Genomic DNA, 27,524 nt, shown 5'->3' on the forward strand with positions numbered 1-27,524 from the left:
AAATAAGATAGGCAAATATTTGGCGTGGCAAATAAGAGGAAGAAGAAAACAAAATACGATCAGTAAGATAAGGGAAGGAGAAAGGATTGTGGAAGAACCAAAAGAAATTAAAAAGATATTCCAAAAATACTATAAGGATTTATATAAAAGAGGAAAGGAAACAAAACAAGAAATAGATTACTTTTTGCAAGAACACCACCTAAAGCAAATTTCAAAAGAAGAAAAAGAGATATTAGACCAGAAAATTACTCAAGAAGAGATAAAGAAGGCTATTAAAAAGATGAAAAGTGGGAAAGTGCCAGGGCCGGATGGCCTTCCGGCCAAATATTATAAAACACTAAGTGATCAAGTATCCCCAGTGTTAGGAGAAGTGATGAACAATATACTAAAAGAAGGAAGGATCCCGAATACCTGGAAGGAAGCATATATTACATTGATCCCTAAAAAAGATGCAGATACCTTGGAAGTGAAAAATTACAGGCCAATCTCATTATTAAATAATGATTACAAGCTATTTGCAGATATAATGGCAGAAAGATTAAAAAAGGTTCTGAACAATAAAATTCATAAAGATCAAACGGGCTTCCTTCCAGGGAGACAATTAAGGGATAATGTAAGGAACGTGATAGATATTATTGAATATTTGGATATGAGTATAGATAGACAAGCGGCCTTAGTATTTATAGACGTCGAAAAGGTGTTTGACAATATCTCGTGAGATTTCTTAAAGAAAAGTCTGGAAACGATGGGATTGGGAGAGAAATTTAGAAAAGGCATAGAAGCAATATATAAGGAACAGAAGGCAAAACTGGTAATAAATAACACCACAACAGAATACTTTAATATACATAAAGGAACCAGACAGGGCTGCCCCCTGTCTCCTCTACTATTCATAACAGTATTAGAAATATTGAATGAGAGACTGAGGGGAGCAACAGAAATCAAAGGAGTTAAGGTAGGAAAGAGGGAATATAAAATCAAAGCTTTCGCAGACGACATCGTATTAACCTTAGAAGATCCAAAACATAGTGTAAAAGAGGCTTTACAAAAAATCGATGAATTTGGAGCTGTGGCAGGACTTAAGGTAAACAAAAATAAAACCAAAATGTTGGTTAAAAATCTAACAAAGGAAGAAACGATAGATCTAGAACGAAGGACGGAAATTGTGGTAGCTAAGAAAGTGAAATATCTCGGAATATGGGTCACGGCCAAAAATTTAAACCTATATAAGGATAATTACGAGGTCACCTGGAGGAGCATAAAGAAAGATATGGAAATTTGGGGGAGGATGAAACTCTCTTTTTTGGGGAGGGTTGCTGTTGTTAAAATGAACATTCTGCCTAGAATGTTGTTTTTATTCCAAACTATCCCCATACTCAAAGGCCTAAAACAGTGTAAAGAGTGGCATAGAGCCTTGGCGAAATACATCTGGCAGGGGAAAAGGCCACGGATAAAAATGAAAATTTTGATAGACAAAAAAGAAGGAGGGGGTTTTTCGTTGCCGAATTTAAGTTTGTATTACGAAGCGGCGTGCATACTTTGGTTAAAAGATTGGATAAAACTGGAGAATAGAGACTTATTGGACCTGGAAGGTTTTAATAATTGGTACAGATGGCATTCGTACCTATGGTACGGGAAAGTGAAGGTCCACAAGAGTTTCTTAAACCATATTTTTAGGGGACCAATATACCAGGTATGGGAAAGGAATAAAAACCTCCTTGAAAGAAAGACCCCCTGGTGGATCTCACCAATAGAGGTTTTAACGATCAAGAAAATAAATATGGAGGAGGAAAACGCCACCTATGAAGAAATGCTAAGAAAAACAGATCAAGGGTTTAAACTTAGACCTTATGAAGAGATAAAAAGCTTATTCACTGGTTGGTTGCAATACCACCAGGTGAATGATCTGCTGAAAGAGGATAAGAAGAATCTAGGTTTTGATGATAAAAAAATCAAAATTTAACATAGAGGTAGTAGAAGGTAAAAACAAAACTTTGTCTAGAATTTATGATATATTATTAGAGTGGTATACAAAAGACGAGGAGGTGAAGGAGGCAATGACTAAATAGGCAATCGACTTTGGCTATAACATCGATTTTGAAAGGTGGTTGGAATTGTGGAATAGTAACATAAAGTTTACGGCCTGTATGGCACTGAGATAAAATGTCTGGAAGATGTTATATAGGTGGTACCACACGCCTGTGAAATTGGCCAAAATGTACAGATTAAAGGATAAGAAATGCTGGAAATGTGGTGAGGTGGAGGGTGACCTATATCATCTATGGTGGACATGTAAAAAGGTGAAAGGCTTTTGGGAATCAATTTATAATGAGCTTAAAAAAATACTTAAGTACACCTTTCCCAAAAGACCTGAAGCCTTTTTGCTGGGAATGACGGGTAAAGAAATCAAAAAAGAAGACAAGACGATATTTCTCTACGCCACCACAGCAGCAAGAATTATGTTGGCACAATACTGGAAAGTGGAAACCATTCCCAGCATGAACGACTGGCAGATTAAAATGGTAAATTATGCTGAGCTTGATAGATTAACAGGTAGAATAAGAGATCAAGATGAACAGAAATTTCTGAAAAATTGGAGTAAATATTGGAATTATATTGGAACAAATGTTTAAAGTGAATTGGCGGGGTTAGAACAACTCTATCAGTGAGTGAATCTAAGATCTTAGATTAAAAATCAATACGTAACGGAAGAAGATATTTGATACTTACCAAAAGGGTGGAAGGGAGTTCAGGTTTTTTTTTCTTTTTTTTCTCTTTTTTTTTGAGGTAGCCAATTTACCCGTTTCTGTATAGTCGGAGGAAGGGAAATGCTGGCCTGTGTATTTCTATTGTAGTGTTTATTATTATTATTATTATTATTATTATTATTATTATTATTCTGTTGTGTATATTTTCTTATTTGTATATGTTTGTTCTGTGCATAACTTTAATAAAAAATGTATTGTGCAAAAGATTCTATAAGACGAAGTACACTGTAGGTTGAGGATGTGGTTGCCGTTAAAACCGTGTTTATGGAAGACATTCTTACTTGGCTACGAGCAATCACCAAAGAAGAAGAAGAAGCCACTGTAGCTGAGTCTAAACCACTCAGTAATTGTAGACTTATTTTGCATTTAGGTAAAAACAACAAACAACAACAACATACACACAAACCCTACTGTTTCCCAATAATTCCTTAAAAGGTAAAGGGACCCCTGACCATTAGGTCCAGTCGCGGACGACTCTGGGGTTGCGGCGCTCATCTCGCTTTACTGGCCGAGGGAGCTGGCGTACAGCTTCCAGGTCATGTGGCCAGGGTGACTAAGCCGCTTCTGGCGAACCAGAGCAGCACACGGAAATGCCATTTACCTTCCTGCCGGAGCGGTACCTATTTGAAGTGCTTTCAAACTGCTAGGTGGGCAGGAGCAGGGACCGAGCAACAGGCGCTCACCCCATCTCGGGGATTCGAACCGCTGACCTTCTGATCGGCAAGTCTTAGGCTCTGTGGTTTAACCCACAGCGCCACCCGCATCCCTAATAATTCCTTACACTCTCATTAATTTGTACTCATTATTTTCAATGCATAGTAATGTTACATAGAACAAGCAGTGGTAAGAGAGAGCGAGAGAGACGCAGACTCTGTGATGTAGAAAATAACTTGCATAAAAAAGTATTAGGAATGCACCTAATAAATTTTGACAACGTCCTTAGGCGCATTACTTTAGCACTGTGTGAAAACTCTACTTTGTCAAAGGCTATTTCAACCTCACAAATAATATAAAATAAGGGGCCAAAATTAGGTTTTAATCCTGTAGCACTTATGTGCTAAACTCAATGCAACTCAACTTCTAATGAAACATGTATAAGCTTTGGTTGCATTAATGTCAGTGGGAGAAAGGTAGGCACCTACGGATCTCTCCCATGAAGTCAGCGGGATGCATGTACTTAACTCTGGCTGGATCGGGACCAGTTTGTTTTAACTTGGAAGCTTAAGGAAGCTGCTGTTTGGGGTTAAGACTCCACATCTGGATCTTATTACCTCTGGAAGCACTGAATTCAGGATGCAATCAGTCCTGCTGCAGATGCAATGGAGGCGTGCTGACTCATTGTTTTGTACCCGACCTGACGTTTCCCATTGTTTCCAGAGAAGGATCTATCCATTAACAGAGACAGCAGAACAGTCCTCCCTGACCATAATTTCTCTGTCTACAAGTGCTGCAATTTTTAATGCAAAATTGATCAGCAAACCATTTCCACCCCAAACCATGGGAATAGACTGATCTGGATATACGCTCTTCCCTGTAGATTGTGACCTTGATCAGTATAAATCTTATAACAGCTCTTTGTATAAAGCACACTTTTGTTTATGAAAACTACCACTCTTCCTCCCTTTTATGAAAAAAAAAAAATTTACGTGAAGAGTAATATCCTTTACGGAATTTAATTCATGCTGATTTACATTCTTGGATGCTTGTTATAATTGGTTTACAGAAGATACAATTTCTGGGTTTTCTTTTTCTGCTATTTCTTTCCTTGATTTATGACTCCTGTCTTTTTTCTTGGAAGATTTAAGTTACAAACATTGATATGTGTTATCTATTTGTTGGATTAAATATGGATCCTGCACTACGCAGAGATTGCAGGGGTACGCACCATGTTAAAGGTAGGAAATAAATGTCAAAGTAGGAGCAGCTGTGAAACATTTGCCCAGTTCTGTCTCTAGACAGGATTGTAAAAGGGACTGCACCAAATTATTGATTGGGAGGGGGTACACATTTGCATATTTTTAGATTGTTATAAAAGGTTTTTGGTTTTATAATATATTTAGTTTTATTCTATTGTTTTATCACTTATATGATTGCCACCCATTATTATTATTATTATTATTATTATTATTATTATTATTATTATTATTTCCAGTGAGCACCCCACTGAAAGCAATGAAGCTCAGATAGATTAACCCTCAACTTGGAAGTGCCATAACTCAGTGATAGAGCATGTACGTTTATGCAGAAGTTCTCAGGTTTGGTCCCTGGAGAGCCATTGATAGTTCATGGAGACAGTATTGAGGTAGGTCAGCAAAGTTTTTCAGCAGGGGCTGGTCCACCATCCCTCAGACCTTGTGGGGGGCCGGACTATATTTTGAAAAAAACAATGAACGAATTCCTGTGCCCCACAAATAACCCAGAGATGCATTTTAAATAAAAGCACACATTCTACTCATGTAAAAACTGATGATTCGCAGACCGCCCATGGGCCGGATTTAGAAGGCGATTGGGCTGGATCTGTCCCCCAGGCCTTAGTTTGCCTACCCATGAGGTAGGTGGACCATATAATCTGACTTGGGGTAAAGTCCTATAGGTGCTTCAGTGCAGATCCGATTTGCACCTGCAATACCTGATCTGGCAGGTGATGCATATATTGTGAAGTGTTTCCACTCGACTGGGGTAATTCTGGTTCATGGTTTCATCATATACTAAATATAGATATTTGCTAACTTAGATACCTGATACCACAGCCTGTTTTAAAACAGACTTGCAGGCTGCTGTTCACCATGATCCAAAGAGCCCCTTTACACAGGGACACTCACTTTCACATTCGAAGGAGGGCTATCTGTAGGGCTGAAGGGACACGGGTGGCGCTGTGGGTTAAACCACAGAGCCTAGGGCTTGCTGATTAGAAGGTCGGCGGTTCGAATGCCCACAATGGGGTGAGCTCCCATTGCTCAGTCCCTGCTCCTGCCAACCTAGCAGTTCAAAAGCACATCAAAGTGCAAGTAGATAAATAGGTACCACTCCGGCGGGAAGGTAAACGACGTTTCCGTGTGCTGTTCTGGTTTGCCAGAAGTGGCTTAGTCATGCTGGCCATATGACCCGGAAGCTGTACGCCGGCTCCTCGGCCTATAGAGCAAGATGAGCGCCGCAACCCCAGAGTCGGCCACGACTGGACCTAATGGTCAGGGGTTCCTTTACCTTTTACCTTTATCTGTAGGGCTGACCATACCATGAAGCAATATGAAGCAGTTGCTTCAACCAGTGGACTCCAGAGGGAGTACTGTTTTCTTGTCTCCAATATCTACTTCTACATACAATGAGCTTCTGAGGGCTATTTTAATCATGGACTTGTCAAGGGAGAAAGAGTTAACCACCCTCAACCAGGAGTGCCAACTTGAATGAAATATCGCCCTGCCCCGCATAATCGATCACATGACACGGTGCACGCACACCGTTTGAATGGCAATGTCCACCAACTTTGCGGGGGCCCAGCTCCCTCAAATATTTTTTCTGTGGGGGTTGAAGCTCCTACGGCCCCGAGGAGTTGGCTCCTATGCCTCAAGCCAAATCTTCCTGCAGTTGCGTTAAAAAAACACAAAAAAGACGCCAAGGGGATCTCCTGCGTGATGTGGGTGAGCAACAGAAAGGCAAAACAGCACGGCAAGGTTATGGAGGCTGTTAATTGACTCCTCAGACCTCCACTGCTTTGCCATCTGGCATAATTCAAAACTGCCTTCTGCAACAAAACAGAAGATCTCACTTCATTGTTACTAGGATCTTTACGGCCTCGGCCCAGTGTACCCTGAAGGAGCGTCTCCACCCCCATCGTTCAGCCCAGACACTGAGGTTCAGCTCCGAGGGTCTTCTGGCGGCTCCCTCACTGCGAGAAGTGAGGTTACGGGGAACCAGGCAGGGGGCCTTCTTGGTAGTGGCGCCCGCCCTGTGGAACGCCCTCCTACCAGATGTCAAAGAGAAAGACAACTACCAGACTTTTAGAAGACACCTGAAGGCAGCCCTGTTTAGGGAAGCTTTTAATGTTTAATAGGCTTTTGTGTTACAATATTCTGTTGAAAGCCGCCCAGAGTGACTGGGGAAACCCAGCCAGATGGATGGGGTATAAATAAATCATCATCATCATCATTGTCATCATTATCATCCCTATCTTCTGTCCACTGAGCCCTACTGACACCAGGACCCAACTCTCTCTCTCTCTCTCTCTCTCTCTCTCTCTCTCTCTCTCTCTCTGCCTTTGACAAGGGAGATCTAGTACTTCCCATGGCACACCCTGTGGAACGCCCTCCCATCAGATGTCAAGGAAATAAACAACTGTCTGACTTTTAGAAGACATATGAAGCCCTATTTAGGGAAGTTTTTAATGTCTGATGTTTTATTGTGTTTTTAATATTCTCTTGGGAGCTTCCTAGGGTGGCTGTGGAAACCCAGTCAGATGGGAAGGGTATAAATAATAAATTATTATTATTATTATTATTATTATTATTATTATTATTATACATGCCCTCTCTCTCCATGCCCTAATGCCTGAGCCAGGGGTGTCAGCTCATGGAGGACGAGCTGTTTTGGGTTCCTCCAATATCCTTTGGTAGAGGGTTGGGGCCCACCAATGTTGAGGGGATGGAGGGGGCCGAGTGGGGAGCTAAGTGTGGTTTCAGCAGCTGGCTGGCTCCTCCTCCTCCTCCTACCGTGAAAGGAGGCCGAGCGCAAGAGAGGAGGAGCCGCCCACCACTGAAGCCACACGGTGCTTGGTTCAGCACTTGGCCTCCTCCCGAAGATGCAACATGTTGTTTGTGACATCACATGCGCATGTTGTGTAGGGCGATGCGGGGACCCCTCATTTTTTGGCACAGGTTGGCGCCTCTGGCCTGAGCCAAAAGAACTGGACTCCTGGTAAAGAAGTCACTGTTATGACTTTAAGAGCTGTGTGTTTGAAAGGAAAACCCTTTACCACCAGCTTTCACCAATGCTCATGGAATTCACCCTCCCCCAAAAGCTAAACCAAACCAATCTGTTTACAATTTCTTCTGTTGAAATAAAACCGAACAAAAATAACTTTGCACATTTTTTTATTAAGAAAATACTAATTAGCTACATTATTGTTTAACAATTGGTGCCTGCGTTGAATCCCACCCCATGACACCTTTTCCCTTGTGTGTGTTTCTTTTTTAATATTTTAAGGCTGCAGCAAGGACTATCCTGGCTTGAACTGTTTGTATGTAAGCCACTCTGGGCGCCTTTTTGGCCAAGGAGTGGGGTAGAAATGCTCTAAACAAATAATGAATAATAGTGTCTCCGAACTGCCTTCGAAGAATGAATCCAGTTTGCTCTTGATTAAGAGCTTCCAAATGTGTTCAGGACTTGCAAGAAACACAGGAGAAATAAGGAATCACCCAGCTAATCATAAACAGAAAATGAAGATTTGAATCAGCCTTGTGCCATAGTTGTTACCTAACCTCCCTAAAGCTGTAATGAGAGTTAAGACTCAACAGAAATGACTTTAATTTTTTGTTTTTGTTTTTTACATAATGGATGGTTCAAGGGCTATTTATAGTTTGAATTCTCGGGATAATTTATTTATCCTTTCTCTTTTCTTTAGGGAAAAAAATACAGCCATTGATTATGCTTCAGCTTCTGCCTGTGCTAATTGTATCCCAGAATATTTTCATATTGAAGCGCTGCATGTATCTGCTCCTGGTGACCCGCTTTGAGTAATGTGGCAGGCGTACGGACGGCAGATTTACTCTGCCTTGTAAATTGGCTTTAATTATTGTGAGTTTGGCTATCGTCCCCTGGCATTACCCACCTTTCCTCTTATGCCCTCAAAATGGGCAAGCAACTGGTCCAGGCTTATCTCTTTGGCGGTGTTACAGAGGCTCGTCTATATATAAATACGTGATTGTCAGCTCCATTATAGAATGTAAGCACACCTGGATCCAGAGCAGAGCAGCTGCCAAAGCAGTTCTCCCATCCATGTCACTGGATGGCCCCATGTACATGCAAACTTGAGCACTGTTTACTTAAGCCACTTCCGACCTCGGGAGGAGGTGGTGTTGCGGGCGTCACACCCCCAACATGTGCGCGGAGACTGTCTTACAGCCCCCGTGCGATCTGGGGAATCCTCGGGCCACGTCATCCCCGGACCAGCCAATTGGCTGGCTTAGGGGGTATGGCTTGCCCCATTTAAGGGAGGTGCGGCCCTGGGATCTCCCTCCTTGTCCCGCTCAGCTGCCTGGTTTCCCACCCACCCGACCTTCAAGGTTTTCCTTCTGACCTTGCTACGGACTTCGGTTGGTCGCCATCAAGGGGCCTGGTAGGAATTTTTTCTGCCTGGCAAATTGGCACCGGCCATTTGGTTTTTCGCCTACCTCGTAGCAAATCGTCACAACTTCCCTGGTTTTGGCGGTTAGGCATTGGTAGGGGTATCGTTATGTGGATGTTTTTTTGGGGAGGAGTGCCATCACCTCCCCCAAATATTGAAGGGTAGTCCGGTAAAGGATTCCGGGGGGCATGGCCTCGTCCGAAGCCTATGGAGGTCAGGGCCTAAAGCGCATCCCCTAGCGGTGACCCCAGGGAAGTCCCTAGTTGATGTGCATCAGCAGGGTTCCCCTGCTGGTGTTAACCCTTCCCGGTCTTCATGCAAACAAATGAAGCCGGATAGTCGGATAGGACCAATGCCTAAGCCAATACTGCTCTTTACCTGTAACCAATAAAGTTGTGGCCAATTTTAGCCCATTAACCTAAAATAATGGTGTCATGTGTCGTTATTTCCACTGGTGGGAGGTGGGAACTCGCCACGCAATAAATTGGACCTGCAACAAAATGTTGCAGTGTGGAGTGTTTTTGTTCAGGGTTCCAGCTGCCCATGCCATCTTCCAAAGTACTCCATGCTAATCCTTTTCCCTGATAGTTTTCCATTCCTCCAGGAGTCTTTTGTGGCCACTGAGATTGCTCAGCCCTTAGTGGGCTGTTCTTTTTATTTCCGTTCTGTAGAGTTATTTCTACCCCCTCCTTCCAAAGTTGCTTGTACGCTTGCAGATCTTGCCTCCCTCCCTCTTGTATGGCTGGTGGATGGGCCCTACACTGTTTTGCATATGTAAGTGTTGAAATTCGGAGAACCACGTTATAGGTACAGTCGTACCTTGGTTCTTGAACCGAATCCGTTCCGGAAGTCCATTTGACTTCCGAAAACATCTGAAAACTGAGGCACGGCTTCTGATTGGCTGCTGGAGCTTCCTTCACTCAACCGGAAGCCACGGAAACCGCGTTGGACGTTTGGCTTCCAAAAAACGTTCGCGAACCAGAAAACTCAATTCCGGGTTTGCAGCGTTCGTGAGCCAAAACATTTGAGTCGCAAGGCCTTTAAGTACCAAGGTACTGTTGTGTATTGCGTCAAAGGATTTTATATCTGTATTATTATTGTCTGTATTGCATTAGGGTTCGAAGCACATCAAAGTGCAAGTAGATAAATAGGTACCGCTCCGGCGGGAAGGTAAACAGCATTTCTGTGCGCTGCTTTGGTTTGCCAGAAGCAGCTTAGTCATGCTGGCCACATGACCCGGAAGCTGTACGCCTGCTCCCTCGGCCAGTAAAGCGAGATGAGCGCCGCAACCCCAGAGTCGGTCACAACTGGACCTAATGGTCAGGGGTCCCTTTACCTTTTACCCCATCTCCAGAGATTCTGCTTGGACCCTCATGCAGCAGATATATTTCTATATCACTATCTGTTAAAGTTGCCATATTTCAAAAAGTGAAAATCTGGACACAAAAGTTTTTGGCCAAATTGGTCGAGCTTTTTAATGTTTTTGAGCTATTATTAAGGAAGTTCCAAACGTATATCATTATCACTATCTATATCCACAACATGCAAGCTAATGTCTAGTTTGTCTCTAAAAGTGAACATTTTCAGGAGCAAGAGTGAACTGTTCCTCTCAGTTTGCTTTGGAAAAACAACAAGCTTTGATAAATACTGCACTAACTGCAGTGGATGGTAAACGGATAATGAATTGAAAGGAGGAGGAAATAAGTGAACGATTAATTGTAATGAATGGAAAATGTAATAGATAAAAGTGTGTTATATAATCCAGCAGGAAAGAGCGAAACTGGAAATGCCAGGGAGGAAGGGTGAACTTACAAAAATTCTTCTAGATTTGTATTAAATTTGAAGTTAAATTGTTAAAAATCTTTGAGATGCAATAAAAATTAATTGGCAAGAAAGAGAGAAACTGTGCTAAAATCTCAAGGTAGGACTGTCTCGTAGGCATGGGAATGACCTTCCAAGGACCACATGCCACTGATGGGCGGAGCCAGAGGAAGAAATGGGTGGGGCAATGGATGTAAAATTTACCTTTGTACAGTAGTTCCTACAACAGCAATACATTTTCACACCTCTCTCCACCCTCCATTCAGTCAGACATCATCCTAGTTTAAAGGTACATCGCAGCTAGTCATAAATACTCTAGGAGGTGTGGCCTGGGATGAGTACTAAGCACCAAGTAGAGAGGTCTGGCGTGCCACATTTGGTCCCCAGACATTAGGTTCCTGATCTCTGCTGAAAGGGCACCTCCCCATGCTAACAGTAGGTTTTTAATGCTGGATTTTATCACATTAAAAACTGTATTAATGCATGCAACGGGCTATTATTCTTGCCTTGTACAAAAGCTGCCACAAATATCTACATAATTGTTATGCATTACGTTCATTATGCAAACATTATCATCTGGAAAGTTGGTCACCCAACTACAGATAAGTTAATAAAAGGGTTGCTTGAGTAATTTGTGCAATATTTCCTGTCCCAGTAATTAAGAAACAATGACCAACTTAAGGCGGCCATTCGTCTTTCAGAAGGTCCTTTGCCTAAGAGAATGAAGAAAGTTTTAACCCCTACCCCGAGCCTCGTGTAATTGCTTTGTTGACCTGCCCCTGGTCTCTCGCACGAGCAGTTGGAACTTTAGCTTGTTAAGAGTACTGAGAGTTGTTAGGAGACCCCCCTCACAGAGCTACAATTCCCAGAGTTCCCTGGGAAGAAGGACTGATCGTTAAACTGCTCTGGGAAATGTAACTCTGTGAAGGGAAGAGGGGCCTATTTCTTTCTTTAAAAATACATTTTTCAGATTTTGAATATACAGTGGATGCTCGGGTTGCGAACATGATCCATGTGGGATGCACATTCGCAAACTGCAGCGGCGCGTCTGCACAAGTGCAGGTTGTGATTTGGTGCGTCTGCGCATGCGTAAAGTGCGATTTAGTGCTTCTGCGCATGCGCGACTGCTGAAACCCGGAAGTAACCCATTCCAGTACTTCCGGGTTTCAGCGGTGCGTAACCCGAAAAAAACACAACCTGAAGCGTTTGTAACCCGAGGTATGACTGTATAAGGTGTGACAGGAAAGTTCGGTGAATGGTCACAGAAATCGGATAGCGAGAAATATTCAAACATACATAACTTACAGGCACCCTCTGATATAATGCACCGTTGACAATGTTTGTAGAACTGTTGTAAACTTCTGGAGAAGTCCTCTTTTTGTACTGCTTTCAGTTCCCTCCTCACAGCAGCTTAGATGTGTGAAATGTTGGAAAATCTGTGCCCTTTCAGCACAGATTTCAGTTTTGGAAAAAGAAAGAAATCTGGTGGGGCCAAATTGGGGAAGTATGGAGGGTGGGACAACTCAGTAACCTCAATAATGATTTTACGTGGAATGTGCAATTCTTCCGCCATCATTCAGATGGACAAAAGCCGACCCAACATCATGAACTGTGTTGACATTTGCCGCCATTCTGTTGATCGTCTGCCAGATTGAGGGTCATCTTTGATGGTTTGCCGCCCTTCACGGAAATGCTTAAACCATTCATACACTGTCTTTCGAGTTACAGCTCCATCTCCGTACACAATCGTGAGCATTTCGTGGGTTTCCGATGCCGATTTACCCAATTTGAAGCAGAATTTCATATTGACTCTCTGCTCCATTTTCAATCGCTACGCACTGCACTATTAACAGCTACCCCCCCGGTGAAATTAGCAAAGATCTATCACACAAATGATAATCATTGTTGGAAATGTAAAGAAAAAGAAGGTATGTTTTATCATATGTGGTGGATGTGTCCTAAGGTGAAAGACTTCTGGGAAAAGATTTATAATGAGTTGAAAAAAATGTTGAAAAATACTTTTATTAAGAAACCAGAAGCCTTTCTACTTGGAATAATAGGACTGGGCCTTTCTCTTGGGCATTGTCGGCCAGAGTGTGCAAAAGAAGGATCGAACTTTTTTTATGTATGCTACGACAGCAGCAAGGATACTTATCGCTAAATGTTGGAAAACCCAAGATTTGCCCACGCTGGAAGAATGGCAGATGCAACTGATGGACTATATGGAACTGGCGGAGATGACTGGCAGAATCCGAGACCTGGGAGAAGAACTGGTGGAGGAGGACTGGAAGAAATTTAAGGATTATCTACAAAAATATTGTAAATTGTATGAATGTTAAGAAAGATGTAAGATTAGTAATAATATGGCTTCAACAAATTAGTTATAAAGAATACAAATTTAAGTGTAATTGGAAGAAAAGACAAATTTTGGTTAAATAGTATTTTATAATTAAATCTCTAAAAGAGTGATTTTAAATTCCAAAATTTGAGATTTAATCTTGGGAAATTATATTATATGAACGGAATCAACTTAATAATTTGCCAGCAAAATTTATGAGTTTAGAATGCAGGAACAAGAGGTGTGAGGAAGTCCTAGGATGAGAATGAAATGTGGATATTGGAAAATACTATGTTATTATGTATTTTTTTATTGTTTTAAAAATTTTAATAAATATTATATATATAAAAAAAATAGGACTGGAATTGCCCAAGACTCTACAGCGGCAAGACTCTTATTAGCCAAAAACTGGAAATTGCAAGAAATACCAACAATAGAAGAATGGCAGATGAAGATGTTGGACTTTTTGGAGCTGGCCTACCTGACTGGAAGAATCCACGACCAGAAGGAGGAGGAGTATCAGGAAGAGTGGATTAAATTTAAAGAATATCTAGCTAAATATTGTGATATAAGATAAATAGAAAATTCCTGGAAGTAATAAATAGGCTTAGGGGTAGAATAAGAATATGTGGTAGTAAATATTAAGGATTAGAATATTAATAAAGGACAAGAGGTTAGTAAATGAAAGGAGTTAATATTATTAGAAATATGAATTTGGGGGGGGGCAGGGAATCAAACCCCTGCACTGGGGGCTAACATACATAGCATTTCAGGCTAAAACCCTGTTTTCCAGAGCATTCAAGCCTATTGATTTCAGAGGGGATAAACACAAGGGACTAGGTGTGGATTTACAAGGTTAGAGGCTCATGCAAGGAGACTGACGTGGCTGGAAGCTAACAGGCAGGTAATGTAGTTGCCATAGCACCTCCACTTTCTGGACCACAGGATCAAGCATGAGCGCTTGAACATGCTTTCTTTGTGCAAGACTGATTTGTGTTCCTGTGTTTACAATATAAGCGCTCGAAAGCCTTCCCTGGAAAGATCGCATCAAAATGTCTCTCCCCCCCCCCACTTCCGTTCTTACCTGTGCGAATGATTCAGAGCGAGGTCGGGCTTCCTCATCTTCAAGTAGCAGATTACAAGCTTTGTTTCAATAAAACTGGCAATACTTGAGATGTCTTTCGGAGAGGCTTCAAAGGGTTTCCCTAAAGCTGCACCTTTGCTGCAAAGCTTGAGAGAAATAACAACAACACCCACTTACTGGCGGTACAAAACCGTGTGACAAGTACATTACATAGCTCGACGAAAAGCAGAATAATCAAAGCAGGGTGGTGTTCAAAGCGCTCTGCACGCATCAATATATTGCAGGCTTACAACGCCCCTGGACGATGGTAGGCCAGTATTTCATTGCAGCTGTGGGGAGGAACTGAGGGCTGAGAGGTTGAGTTCATGGTAGGGGCAACAAGTGAAGCAGGGTGGGACTTTTGGTTCATCCACAGCAGCAGTCTAAGCAATTGTCCTTCTTCACTTGTCCTCACCAGGTGAGTTGTTATGAAAAGGTTTCATATATTCAGGGCCGGCCCGCCCATGAGGCAGCCTGAGGCAGACACCTCAGACGTCAGAATCCCACTGAGGCACCAGCTATTGGAGAAGTGGTAGCTTCAGCGACGGTGGCGGCTTCCAGTGAAATCTCATGAGATCTTGTGCACTTTGCAAGATCTCATGAGAGTTCTGCGAGATCTTGGTGGAACCCACCATCTCTGCTGGCTTCATTGCTGCGTGACCCAGGTAAGGAAGGCTTTCACAGCAGTGGGGATGGCACCCCCCCCATTCTGCCTCAGGCGGTGAAATGGGACGGGCCTTCCCTGCATATATGTGTAAATAGAACCGTTTATCCTAAAGACACCACAGTCTCTGCCAGCCTTCATTCCAAGGAAACCAAACCCTGTGTAAGCACTTTGAGCCCCTAGAGCAGGCATAGGCAAACCTGGCCCTCCAGATGTTTTGGGACTACAACTCCCATGATCCCTAGCTAACAGGACCAGTCATCAGGGATGATGGGAATTGTTATGTACTGAAGTTCTCACCCTGGGCCGATAGGAGGATACTGTAGATAGTTTTCACTCAGGTCCACATATGCAAATAGGGGATTGAAAGTGACGTTCAGTGATTGGATAGTTACAGAAAGTGGTTACTGTTGCGTTGTAGTGGAGCTCTATATAAGCAGGCTGGCTGAACCCTTCAGTTCAGTTCTGTTCTGGCTTGGGAATAAACAAGAGCTGTTTGAAGAATCGCTGTGTCGTCTGATATGTTCACTCACAACTAAACAGGAATTGTAGTCCCTAAACATCTGGAGGGCCAAGTTTGCCTATGTCTGCCCTAGAGCCTCCCACTACTCAGAGGTGGGCGTGTGATGTAATGATACCAAGCTACATGGGCCAATGCCCTGACAGGCAGCTCCTGTGTTCCTGGGGGTTAAAAGGTGATATTCAAAGCATCTTCCTTTCTTGTGCCCATAGGATGTGCATAATGCTTCTCCACTGCTTGACTAGAATTGAGGCTAGCTTATGTAATATGCTTAGATTGAGGTGCTATTCACTGCCCACTGTGAGAAGAGGGATATTAGAGCACACGAAGGATGATTTGAGGGGAGATATATATATATATATATATATATATATATATATATATATATCCTAATACCATTTAGAATCATTTTCTCCCAATGATCAACCGAGAACCTGATTTGCATATTCCTTAGTCAGTTGGGAAAGGTCGTGACCAAAGAAATAAAAATCTCAGAATACCTTTTATGATTTCCCTTGCCCAATAATAATAGAGGAGATTCAGATTAGAAGAGGCTGCTTTAATCCATCCATCAAGAAAGCCAAGGAAGACTATAAGTAGGAAAATAAGTGAAAGGAGGAGTAATTTCTGTTCTTAATTCTCAGTTAATGGAAGAGAATCGCGTGAAAAGTGGCCTGCTGAATGCTTTAAGGATGAAATAGGCTTGTTTTCATATTTCACTCATATTCTTCTCCCATGGAATTTAATATAGAATAATCACCTTATTACTGAATACTTTAAAAGCATTCTGAATTTCTAATGCAAGGCTAAGGTCCTCTCTCCATTTATAGGGAGCTGTTTAAGAAGCACCATGGGAAGACAGAGAGAAAGAGGAAGGGGGAAAGTTCCCTATCTCATTTCTTTCTCATCACAGCAGTTGCAGGAGCTTCCATTGGAAAGCGAGGTACCTGGAGAAGCTTGTATGATTCTCCACATGCAGCAAACAGTTGCTGTGGGGAGGGGGGGGGGAGAATTAAATCAAGGAAATAGCATGTGGGAGAAAGAGCCAAACTGTCTCCCCAGGGTTGCAGGCCCATCCAATACGACATTACTTTTATCTTTTAAAGAAGATCTATCTCTTAAAGAAGATCACAGATATCTCCCGCCATCTCTGCTTGTTTGGCCCTGTGATCCCACCCCTCAGCCTCCCCCATCAGCCCCTGTTTGGACAAGCCATAGTCGAGATTCACCACAGTTTCTTTGGATTTGGACCTCACACTGTGGTTGATTTAAAAGGGAAACTGGCTCATGAGGCCTGTGATTGGGAGTAATTTCCACTGTGGGAAAACACTTAAAAACGGGTTCTGGAGGAAAGTTCAGCTCTACTTAGAGAAGAGGAGCCACCTTTTAAAAAAAACTTCTTATTTTTTACTTTTCCTCTTAAATGTGGTCTAAATTAGGAAATATACATATTGGACCACTGTAGGCAGATGGAAACATTGGCAGGATTTTGTTTTCACTTGTCGTGTAACAGTTATCATGGAAAATATGGATTGATATAATAGAGTTCGGAGAAGATGCGGTTTTAAATGATTAAAATGGGACGCCAGGGAAGGGATGGGGGGAAATCCTGAGATTCAGAGGAATCTCTTTATATGGATATGTAATTTAATTTTTTAAAATATAATTTTGCATTGTAAAAATCAAATGAAAATGATTTCAAGAAAAAAAGGAAATGTACATATTGCGTATGCAGGTTTTATGCTCCATTTGTGTCACTAAGGCTTTGAAAGATCTAACAACACATCTGACAGCACTAGGATAGCTCAGCTGGTTGGAACATGGGGCCAATAACACCAACGTCGCAGGTTCAATCCCCGTATGGGATAACTGCATATTCTTGGATATTCTGCATATTCAGGGGCTTGGACCAGATGATCCTCAAGGTCCCTTCTAACTCTACAGTTCTTATGATTCTATTCCAGGGGTCAGCAAACCTTTTCAGCTGGGGGCCGTTCCACTGTCCCTCAGACCTTGTTGGGGGCCGGACTATATTTTTGGGGAAAAAATGAACAAATTCCTATGCTCCACAAATAACCCAGAGATGCATTTTAAATAAAAGGACACATTCTATTCATGTAAAAACACACTGATTCCCGGACCGTCTATGGGCTGGATTGAGAAGGCGATTGGGCCAGATCTGGCCCCCTGGGCCTTAGTTTGCCTAAAGGTAAAGGTAAAGGGACCCCTGACCATTAGGTCCAGTCGTGGCCGACTCTGGGGTTGCGGTGCTCATCTCGCTTTATTAGCTGAGGGAGCCGGCGTACAGCTTCCGGGTCATGTGGCCAGCATGACTAAGCCTCTTCTGGTGAACCAGAGCAGTGCACGGAAACACCGTTTACCTTCCCGCCAGAGCGGTACCTATTTATCTACTTTGATGTGATTTCGAACTGCTAGGTTGGCAGGAGCAGGGACCGAGCAACGGGAGCTCACCCCATCACGGGGATTCGAACTGCCGACCTTCCGAACGGCAAGTCCTAGGCTCTGTGGTTTAACTCACAGTGCCACCCACGTCCCTTTAGTTTGCCTACCCATGTTCTATTCTTTCACTGGATGATTCTTTCACTAGCTCCCCTCCCCTAATTTTTAGGGATCCACATGACCTGAGTTGGGTTGTGCCATTCTCTAGTTTCGGCCTCAAGACAGGGCAAATGAAGTGCTTTGAAGATTTGAAATATGCTACACAAAGCTCCCAATATAATTACCTCTTTTATTTTATCCCACCTTTTCCAGGAAAAATCGCAGGCCGTTTATGACACTCCTCAGTTTCAAATCCCCATATCATCTTGTTACAGGGAAGAGACGTAAATCAGAGGGTTCATTGCTTGTAACTTTTAGCCCTGCTACCATATATATATAGATATAGCCTCCAAAGTGTCTCTATAGGAAAGATGTATATGTGGCTGAAAGAGCAAGAGAATTATTTCTACACACCTCAGCGAGCACAAAGGTATTGCTGAGTTTTTTTGGGGGGGTTAATTCTTTTTGGGTAATAATGCTTTTCTACAGACTAGACCCTGCTTCAGCGTGACAAAAAAAAAAAAAAAAGGGAACTGGGAAATGGTGCTGTTAAATGATGGCGGGAAGGAAGGAATCATTTAGAATCTTTACATTAAAGCCCTACCCTTTAAAATGATGTTCAGGGAAGTTTTTTAATAGTTGATGCTTTTTAATATTTTGTTGGGGCAACCCACTCAGATGGGCAGCATTTAAATAATAAAATAATGGTGGTGATGATGATGAAGAATACAACAACCACCACCAACTTGGAGAGTGAGGTTCAGCGCTATAATCCTCCCAGAGCCTTTGAAACTGGTAAAGCTCCTAAAAATTACATTTGAGATATTCCAACCCCCATCCTGATGTTCTTTGACGTGGAAGGAAAAGGATGAACTTGAATTTCAAGCGCTGGATTAGGCTCAGCATGGACTGAGGAGCCTTCCGCGTGATCCAGCAAGGCTTTTCTTGTGAAACAAAAGCCTTGCGGGACGTATCTGAGGCCATGTGGTACCATTTCAGACTTCAGGTGGAGGGTGACCAAATGTTCGAATGCTTCTCTGCATCATATACAGCCCTATCAACTTGAATGAGAAGATATAGTGTATTTAATCCAGCTTGCCTCTTTTGCATGAGCAAGTAAGCATTTGGTCTTCCACCTGCGTTCAGAAATGGTACAACTACAGATAGGTTGCATGGTGAGGCCCTTTCTCAACAGGTCCTGGAAGTTACTTGGGGTCTGTCTTGATCTGTGCTGCCTGCAAGAGATGGGGGAGAAATTTGTTCCGTTCCCATACATTTTCCAAACCAGTGCATGAACTGAAATATGGGTCTCCTTGGAAATTTGCGCTTCTCCTGATTCTCCTTTGCGGCTGCTTGTCTCTCAGCCTTCCTCCAATATTGATTGTAATATCCTGGACCAGGGACAGCCCCACCATGCTGGCTACTGCTGTACTGGAGAAAAAGGAATCTCTCAAGCTAATAGCATTGCCTGTACTACTCAACCTTGCTTTGCAGGCAAAAATGACAAGAAACCGGCATGATGAGGACTAGTTAAGGTATCTGTAGAGCTCATGCACACCCACCCACAAATAAATAAATAAATAAATAAATAAATAAATAAATAAATATAGTGAAGAATAAGAGCAAATTGGCTTTTGGTGCTATCACTGTTCCCTGTTTGATCTTCCTTTCCTTATTTTCGAGACAACTTGGGATACGTTTTCAGCTGAGCGAGCAGAAATTCTATTTATTTATTTTTTAAAAAACCTCCGCCCTGCCTTTATTGTTAATGAGAGTTGTGTAAATAACTTCCTGTACAATGTCTCGAAATTTTCATTTCATGTTAATTCAATGCTAAATCTGCATGCAGCTGCCATCCGAGAGGAGCTAAATTTACTGGCCTTTATGCGAATCGTTCTGCAACTGCTGTCATTGAGAGGTTTATTGTTTGCTATTCTCGCAGCCCTCTCAATGAGCTAGGTGGGCATTGGATGGGCTGAAAGCCTGGGATGCATGATAATGTCTCATTCCACAAAGCCATCCCTATCTGAGCAAGTTAGGCTAAGCAGGGTGCTATTTGTTTATGTATTCAAATGCATAATCTCAAAGCAGTTTACATTGGCCCCTATGACATAGCACTGTAGAGTTGGAAGGGACCACGAGGGTCATCTAGCCCAACCCGCTTGCAATGCAGGAATCTCAGCTAAAGCATCCATGACAGATGGCCATCCAGCCTCTGCTTTAAAATCTCCAAGGAAGGAGAGTCCACAACCTCCCGAGGGAGACCGTTCCACTGTGGAATGGCTCTTACTTTCAGAAAGTCCCTCCTGATGTTTAGTTGGAATCTCTTTTCTTGTAACTTGAAACCATTGGTTCGAGTCCTACCCTCCAGAGCAGGAGAAAACAAGCTTGTTCTCTCTTCCATGTGACAGCCCTTGAGATATTTGAAGATGGCTATCATATTTCTTCTCAATTTCCTCGTTTCCAGGCTAAACATACCCAACACCCTCAACCATTCCTCATAAGGCTTGGTTTCCAGACCCTTGATCACGTGGGTTGCCCTCTTCTGTTCATGACTTGGGGTTTGCTTCCAAAGTCACAGGGACATAGGAAACTGCCTCATACTGGTTCAGACCTCTGGCCCATTTAGCTTTGTACACTGGCCAGGAGTGGTACTCAAGGGTTTTCATACAGGGGATTTTCCTAGCTCTTACCACCTGGAGATGGTGGTGATGGCAATGATATTGATGATGAAATTTATTACCTGCCCTTCACAGGAAGGTCCTGGGGTGGGTTAAAACAATTCAAAATTCAGAATTAAAAACAGTTAAAGTGGTCACAGGAGATGCGTGGTTATGGAACAAACACACTGCATATGTTGGAGGTCAATATAAAGAGCTGCATCTTTGGCCTTTGCCGGAATCTGTACAGTGAAGAAGCCGGACAGACTTCTGTGGGGAATGAATTCTACAGCTTAGGGGCTGTCACAGATAATGCCTTTTCCTGAGGTTTTGTGGGAGTTGGAACTACTAAGAAGGCCCCTTCTGTTGACCTTAACATCTGGAGGGTCTATAGAGAAGAAGCTGATCTTCCAGAGATTTGGTGCCTACTGTGATGGCCTGGGACTCGGGGTCGGACTCGGAGCCAGAGGAGTCTCAGTCTGCACCGGATCCTTTGCCTCAGGTGGCAGCTGAACCTAGTCTGGGGCCTGATTCTGAAGAGCCCCAGTCTGCACAGGTTCCCCTGCAACAAGCACCAGCTGGGCCGAGTCAGGGGCCTGAGCCTGCCCTGGCTCCATATGCGGGGATTCTACAGCTTAGGGGCTGTCACAGATAATGCCCTTTCCTGAGGTTTTGTGGGAGGTGGAACTACGAAGAAGGCCCATTTGGTTGACCTTAACACCTGGAGGGTCTGTAGAGAAGAAGCTGGTCTTCCAGAGATTTGGTGCCTACGTCTTTTAGGGCTTTAGACACTAGCATGAGCATCTTGAATTGGGTACCTTCCACATGCAGAGCAAATGCTCTGTCACTGAGTTACAACCATTTCCTTAGATCAGGCATGGCCAAACTTGGCCCTTCAGATGTTTTGGGACTACAATTCCCATCATCCATGACCACTGGTCCTGTTAGCTATGGATGATGGGAGTTGTAGTCCCAAAACATATGGAGGGCCGAGTTTGGCCATGCCTGCCTTAGATGCAGAGACCAGTTCCCTAGCTACTGTTCCTGAGTCCTGATTCAGAGAGCATGACTGTCAGCTCAGATGCACCTCAACCTCTGCATGCCACAGTTACTGTAGATGCAGATCAGACATCCATGAGTAAAGTCAGCAGCACTGCACTACTCAGGTGAGCAAACAAGCCAGTTGCGTGATTAGCTTCTTGTGCAACTGAGCTGGTGCCTAGGCTTTATGGTTTGGTTCTGTCACCTTCTTTGTTGTACGCAGAAGTCGGGTCCAGTGAGTTCAAGCAAACTCATTATGGAGACAGGGTCAAGAGACAGATGTAACATTTGTAGAACAGAAGAGCTGATTTGGAAGCTTTCTGTATAAGCACATCTTTATTCTCTCCAGAGCTGAGTTCGGGGGGGGGGGGGGGAGGGAATAAAAAGCTCTGCCCATTTGTTATAAGAGTCATTCGTGGGCAGCTCTGACTAGCCCATCACCAGCAGACCTCCCTGATATCTCTGTCACCGCCTTGCAACTACTGTTTATTTTCTGCAGAAGGGGAAGGATGGGGGTGGGTGGGAAATGAACAAATAAATGCACAGGTGGTCCTTAATTTAAAAAAACAAAACAGGGCAGGCAGTTTGAGCAAAACTGATGGACTGGCTGACTTGACACCTCTTGTGCAAGTTGGAAGCGGGGTGTGAAGATTGTGCAGTACAATCGCTGTAAATCAATGAGTAGGGAAACCCCAGGCCTGGAGAACCGCTCCCCCGACCCTGGGCCACCCCTCCACTGGCCCTGTTTGGACACCATTTTTCTAGCCCATCTGGAATGTGTCCTTGACCTTTGATAATGCTTTTTGCTTCTCTGGACAAAGGATAAGAAAAGAAGTGTGTGTATATGTAGAAGCCAGCCTACTGTGCACAGACAACATTTACATTCACGGCTCCACCTGTTTTCCCTTTGGCCCCACCCACCACTGCCACATGGCCCTCGGAAGCCTCCTCAGAAGGGAATGTGGCCCTTAGTCTGAAAATGCTTCCACCTCTCTTGCCTAAACTAGTGCTTCTCTCTCTCTCCCCCCCCCCCGTTTCCCCCTGAAGTGTACATGTGATTGCAGATTCAGAATAGAAAATCTAAAAGGGACTGCCTTATCAATCTTGATGTGAATCACGAAAGCAATTCCAGGGTCCTTGCAGGTAGAGGGCTGCTCCCTAAGGGAAGTGGCAAAGTTACCAGAAAGCATTCACTGCCCGCAAAGCTGTTTTCCTGGTTTTGGCCCGCCATTGCATCCTATGTCAGAGAACTGAATTCACATTAGCTGCACAGCCAGCCTCTCACATCTCTCCTCCGCCATTTAGACAGGGACCATTGTTCCAAAAAGCTGCTGTCACTGGCTGCTCAGCTGCAGAAAGCTAGCAATCTCAGATGCATTATGAACAAACAATCAAACAAAGAGCCCCCATCCCTGAATAGAGCCCCAAACCTCAGCGTGCCCTCCTACACCTTTCATTGTCTCTCTCAACAGCACACCCCCCTCTCCCTCTCCACCTCCACCCATCGCTGCTGTTCATCCTTTGACACTGTAAAATAACAAACGGCTCTGGCAAAAGCTGTCACTGTGCCCTGCTGGCGCGTCTATGCGCAGATCGCCTAAATGCAAGTGGAGTACTTTAATAACACACTTCTACTGTACCCGGGTCCTTTCCTTGCGGATAAAGTTCCTCTCCAAATCAGTCCATGAGCTTTCTGAACCTTAGCAAGGCCCTCTTCAGCGGGACTCTTCAAAAATGTTATCAATTTGCCAGGAGAACCTTTTCAGGCATAAAAGACTACGCAAACAACGCAGGCTCGCAGTTTTTCACGAAAACTTCCTCTAGCGCAGTGGGTGGGGAAACTCTCCCCCAGCCCCTGTGAAATATACTCAGAGTCGAGAGTGGATTTCATGCTCTTTATTCAGCTCATGGTGGTGAGGAGGAATGGAAGTTCCCCCAGAATGTCTGCTTTCAAGATCGGTCCACAGGAGCCACCCAATCCAGTGAATCCGCAACCTGATTGGCCTACAGGAGAATCCCAGAATTAGCCAATCACGTGGGGCCCATTGTGTAAATAATGTATATAAAGCAGACATTCTGGGGAACTTCCATTCCTCCTCACCACTATGAGCTGAATAAAGAGCATGAAATCCACTCTCAACTCTGAGTATATTTCACCTTTGTCCAGCTTTTCCACAACAGGTGGAAAGGACTCCTGACTACAATATTCCAAGGAGGTGGTGCAAAGTATGGGGCAGTCGAGCCTCTCACCTTGTCAGTGGGGCCCAAAGGCCTGGAGGACCTGGAGAGGCTTGTTGCAATCACAGCACAATCAAGGGTCCCATGATTTTCTTTTTTAAAGAAAATTCTAATTTGTAGATGTGGAGCTGGAGTACGGGTCACTAATGCTTAATTGTCATTACAGCCTCTTATTATTCTACACAGCAGTTAATCAGCTTTTAGACTGGGCGTGAGAGACAAAAATAACTCTCTGCATTCTACTTCTATAAAACAGCTTACTCTTATCGGCCCTTTTAGAAAGTGTAATTAATGTTGCTGGGTTGCCTCTACGCAGAAGGTGAAGAGATGGAACTGCAGCGCGGGAGGTTTCTGAATCCCAATCTTATTTGTGTTTAGGGATGTTGGAGAGTTTTGGTGGAAACAGAAAAGGGAGCGGGAATTTCTGGCCTTCGCTTCTTCACCCCATGTCCGAACCCCATGTCTGAAATCAGTACAGTGGTACCTCTGGTTGCGAGCGGGATTCGTTCTGGAGGCCCGTTCGCAACCTGAAAAGAACACAACCTGCGTCTGCGCATGCGCGGGTCACAATTCGCCATTTCTGCACACACATGTGACGTCATTTTGCGCATGCGTGAGCAGTGAAACACGAAAGTAACCCTTTCTGGTACTTCTGGGTCGCCGTGGGACGCAACCTGAAAATGTGCAACTTGAAGCAAACGTAACATGAGGTATGACTGTATTCACTGCTGCTACTGTTTTCAATCTACAAAACGATACTTAATTGATGATTGTCCCCCACCTTTTGCATTTGTGTCTCCTCCTTTGCACTGAAATGAATGGGGTCAGGGCTGGCGAGAGACATTTTGACGCCTGGGGTGAATCACAAAATGGCGCTCTGCACACCAGGGAAGGAAGGGTGAGCAAAGATCTACATCAGGAACAAGGTGGAACCAGGAACAAGTAGGAATCAAAGGCAGTCACCGGTGTGTGTGTGTGTGTGCTCTGAATTATGCTGGGTGGGTGCAGTCTGGGAGACCCCAGAGGGAAGCCACTGCCATTTCATTAAAAACTTCCCTAAACAGGGCCACCTTCAGTTGTCTTTTAAAAGTAAAATAGTTGTTTATTGCCTTGACATCTGCTGGGAGGGCTTTCCACAGGGCAGGCGCCACTACCAAGAAGGCCTCTGCCTGGTTCCCTGTAACCTCACTTCTTGCAGCGAGGGAACCACCAGAAGGCCCTCGGCTCTGGACCTCAGTGTCTGGGCTGGCTGATGGGGGTGGAGATGCTCATTCGGGTATACTGGACCAAGGCCATTTAGGGCTTTAAATGTCAGCACCAAGACTTTGAATTGTGCTCAGAAACGTACTGGGAGCCAATGAAGATCTTTCAGGACCGGTGTTATATGGTCTCGGTGGCCACTCCCAGTCACCAGTCTAGCTGCCGCATTCTGGATTAATTGCAGTTTCCGAGTCACCTTCAAAGGTAGCCCCACGTAGAGCGCATTGCAGTAGTCCAAGCGGGTAGAGGAACGTAATGATAAAGGAACTGATTACACAAGTAATTCCATAAAATTCCTCTACACCTGACAGTCCTTCACCTAATGTAAAGAGATGCTGTGGATGTGCTTAGGGTGTGGAGTTTGGATATGCTGTAGCAACATGGTAATAGTGATTGCAATTTGAAGTACAATAAAGCAATAGTCAGTAAAATTACGGCTGGTCTAAGTAAAAGGCATTTTTCTGTCTTGATAGTACATCAAACACTCAAATGTTGATCACTGGAGCCTTTGCGCGAAATGTAAATGAAACCTTGTGGGGAAAGTAAAGGAATTATTGCTTATGTCATGTTTTCAGTGGAACAGGGAAATATTTCTGAGCTTTAGAGCGACTGTCAACTCTGGGCAAAATAGCCAAATGTACAGGGGAGCCAATTAGGCCTAATTATAAATCACCCAATCTGTTCTTGTTCTCTTTCTTCCTTTACTGCAGAATTCTTATACCTCTGAGTATGCAGTTGCCAAGATGCCAAAGATGTTGCTTAAACAAAGTAACATGTGGAGAAACTGCCATTACTAATGCCAAGTAAATAACGCAGGAACATAGATGTTGCTGGGAAGGAAAAAATAATTATAAAAGGAGAATTCCCTGGATGCCAAGATGCAGTACTCTTTGGTGAGAGAACACCAGTGGAGATTTAAGATCACAAACTATGCAGCAAAGTAAAGCGTGGACATGAGGGACACAGGTGGCGCTGTGGGTTAAAGCCTCAGCGCCTAGGACTTGCGGATCGAAAGGTCGGCGGTTCGAATCCCTGTGGCGGGGTGCGCTCCCGCTGCTCGGTCCCAGCGCCTGCCAACCTAGCAGTTCGAAAGCACCTCCGGGTGCAAGTAGATAAATAGGGACCGCTGACCAGCGGGAAGGTAAACGGCGTTTCCGTGTGCGGCTCTGGCTCGCCAGAGCAGCGATGTCACGCTGGCCACGTGACCCGGAAGTGTCTCTGGACAGCGCTGGCCCCTGGCCTCTTAAGTGAGATGGGCGCACAACCCCAGAGTCTGTCAAGACTGGCCCGTATGGGCAGGGGTACCTTTACCTTTACCTTTAAAGCGTGGACATATAGACCGTTAGACCTTTAAAATATGCCCTTCTAAGTTCCTTCCAAAGCTCCCCTAGCATAGCAAAAGACCATGCATTTGGTAAGTTAAAAATGGGTTTACGTAAAAACTCTTCAAAGGTCAGGTTCATGTGCTTTTCCATACTTCAGTCAGAAAGCACCGGCAGTAAAACTTGGCTTAGTTACAATGGTGAAAGTTTCTAAATTATTGTTATAGGGACACAAGAATGGCTTGTAATAGCCATGCGGTCTGAGCTGCAGCAAACATCTCAGAACCTCTTCACACGCTGAGCTCCTTTGGTAGACTGAGGTGAGCAAAAGCCTTGATTACTTTCCTCCCAAGGTGAGGGAGAATGACCTAGCTAAGTCTGGCAGGACAGCTTACTTGATGGCATTAACCCCTTCATGCATTAATTTGACTTAAGCATGTTGGTTAAATGAGGCTGGTTATCCCTCAACATGAAGCTGCCTTATACTGAGTCAGACTACTGGCCTATCTAGCTCAATATTGTCTACACTGACTGGCAACTGTTCTCCAGGGTTTCAGATTGGAGTGATCCCCAGTGCTACCTAGAGATGCTAGGAATTGAAACTTGGACCATCTTAGGGTTGCCAGTTAGGAGCATCCCAGACCTTGAGTTTTCAGGGTCCAAACCTGAGACCTAGGAATGGCCCCTGCTGATGTGAAGGGGGTGGTCTGTGGAGATGGAGGTTAATGGGAAAAGGGGAGCATCTCCCCTATGAACCGACCTGTTCCTGCAATCGTCGTCTGAGGCCCTTCAGTGAGAGGTCTGGAGGGCGGAAACACAAGAATAAGCCTTTTCTGCACCTTTGTTAGATATCTATATCTATATCTATAT

General features: G+C 43.9%; 1 protein-coding gene across 1 annotated transcript in view; it reads right to left on the reverse strand.

Annotated features, from left to right (window-relative positions):
* SPATA16 (spermatogenesis associated 16) overlaps positions 1–27,524 on the reverse strand; it is a 168,721-nt gene that overhangs the window by 109,538 nt on the left and 31,659 nt on the right. The window contains exon 3 of the mRNA XM_079977989.1: positions 14,352–14,497. Within this exon, the coding sequence (XP_079834115.1) occupies positions 14,352–14,497 (146 nt within the window). The remainder of the gene's footprint in view (positions 1–14,351; positions 14,498–27,524) is intronic.

This window comes from Podarcis cretensis, assembly GCF_951804945.1.
Source record: "Podarcis cretensis genome assembly, chromosome: 5".
Lineage (NCBI taxonomy): Eukaryota > Metazoa > Chordata > Lepidosauria > Squamata > Lacertidae > Podarcis > Podarcis cretensis.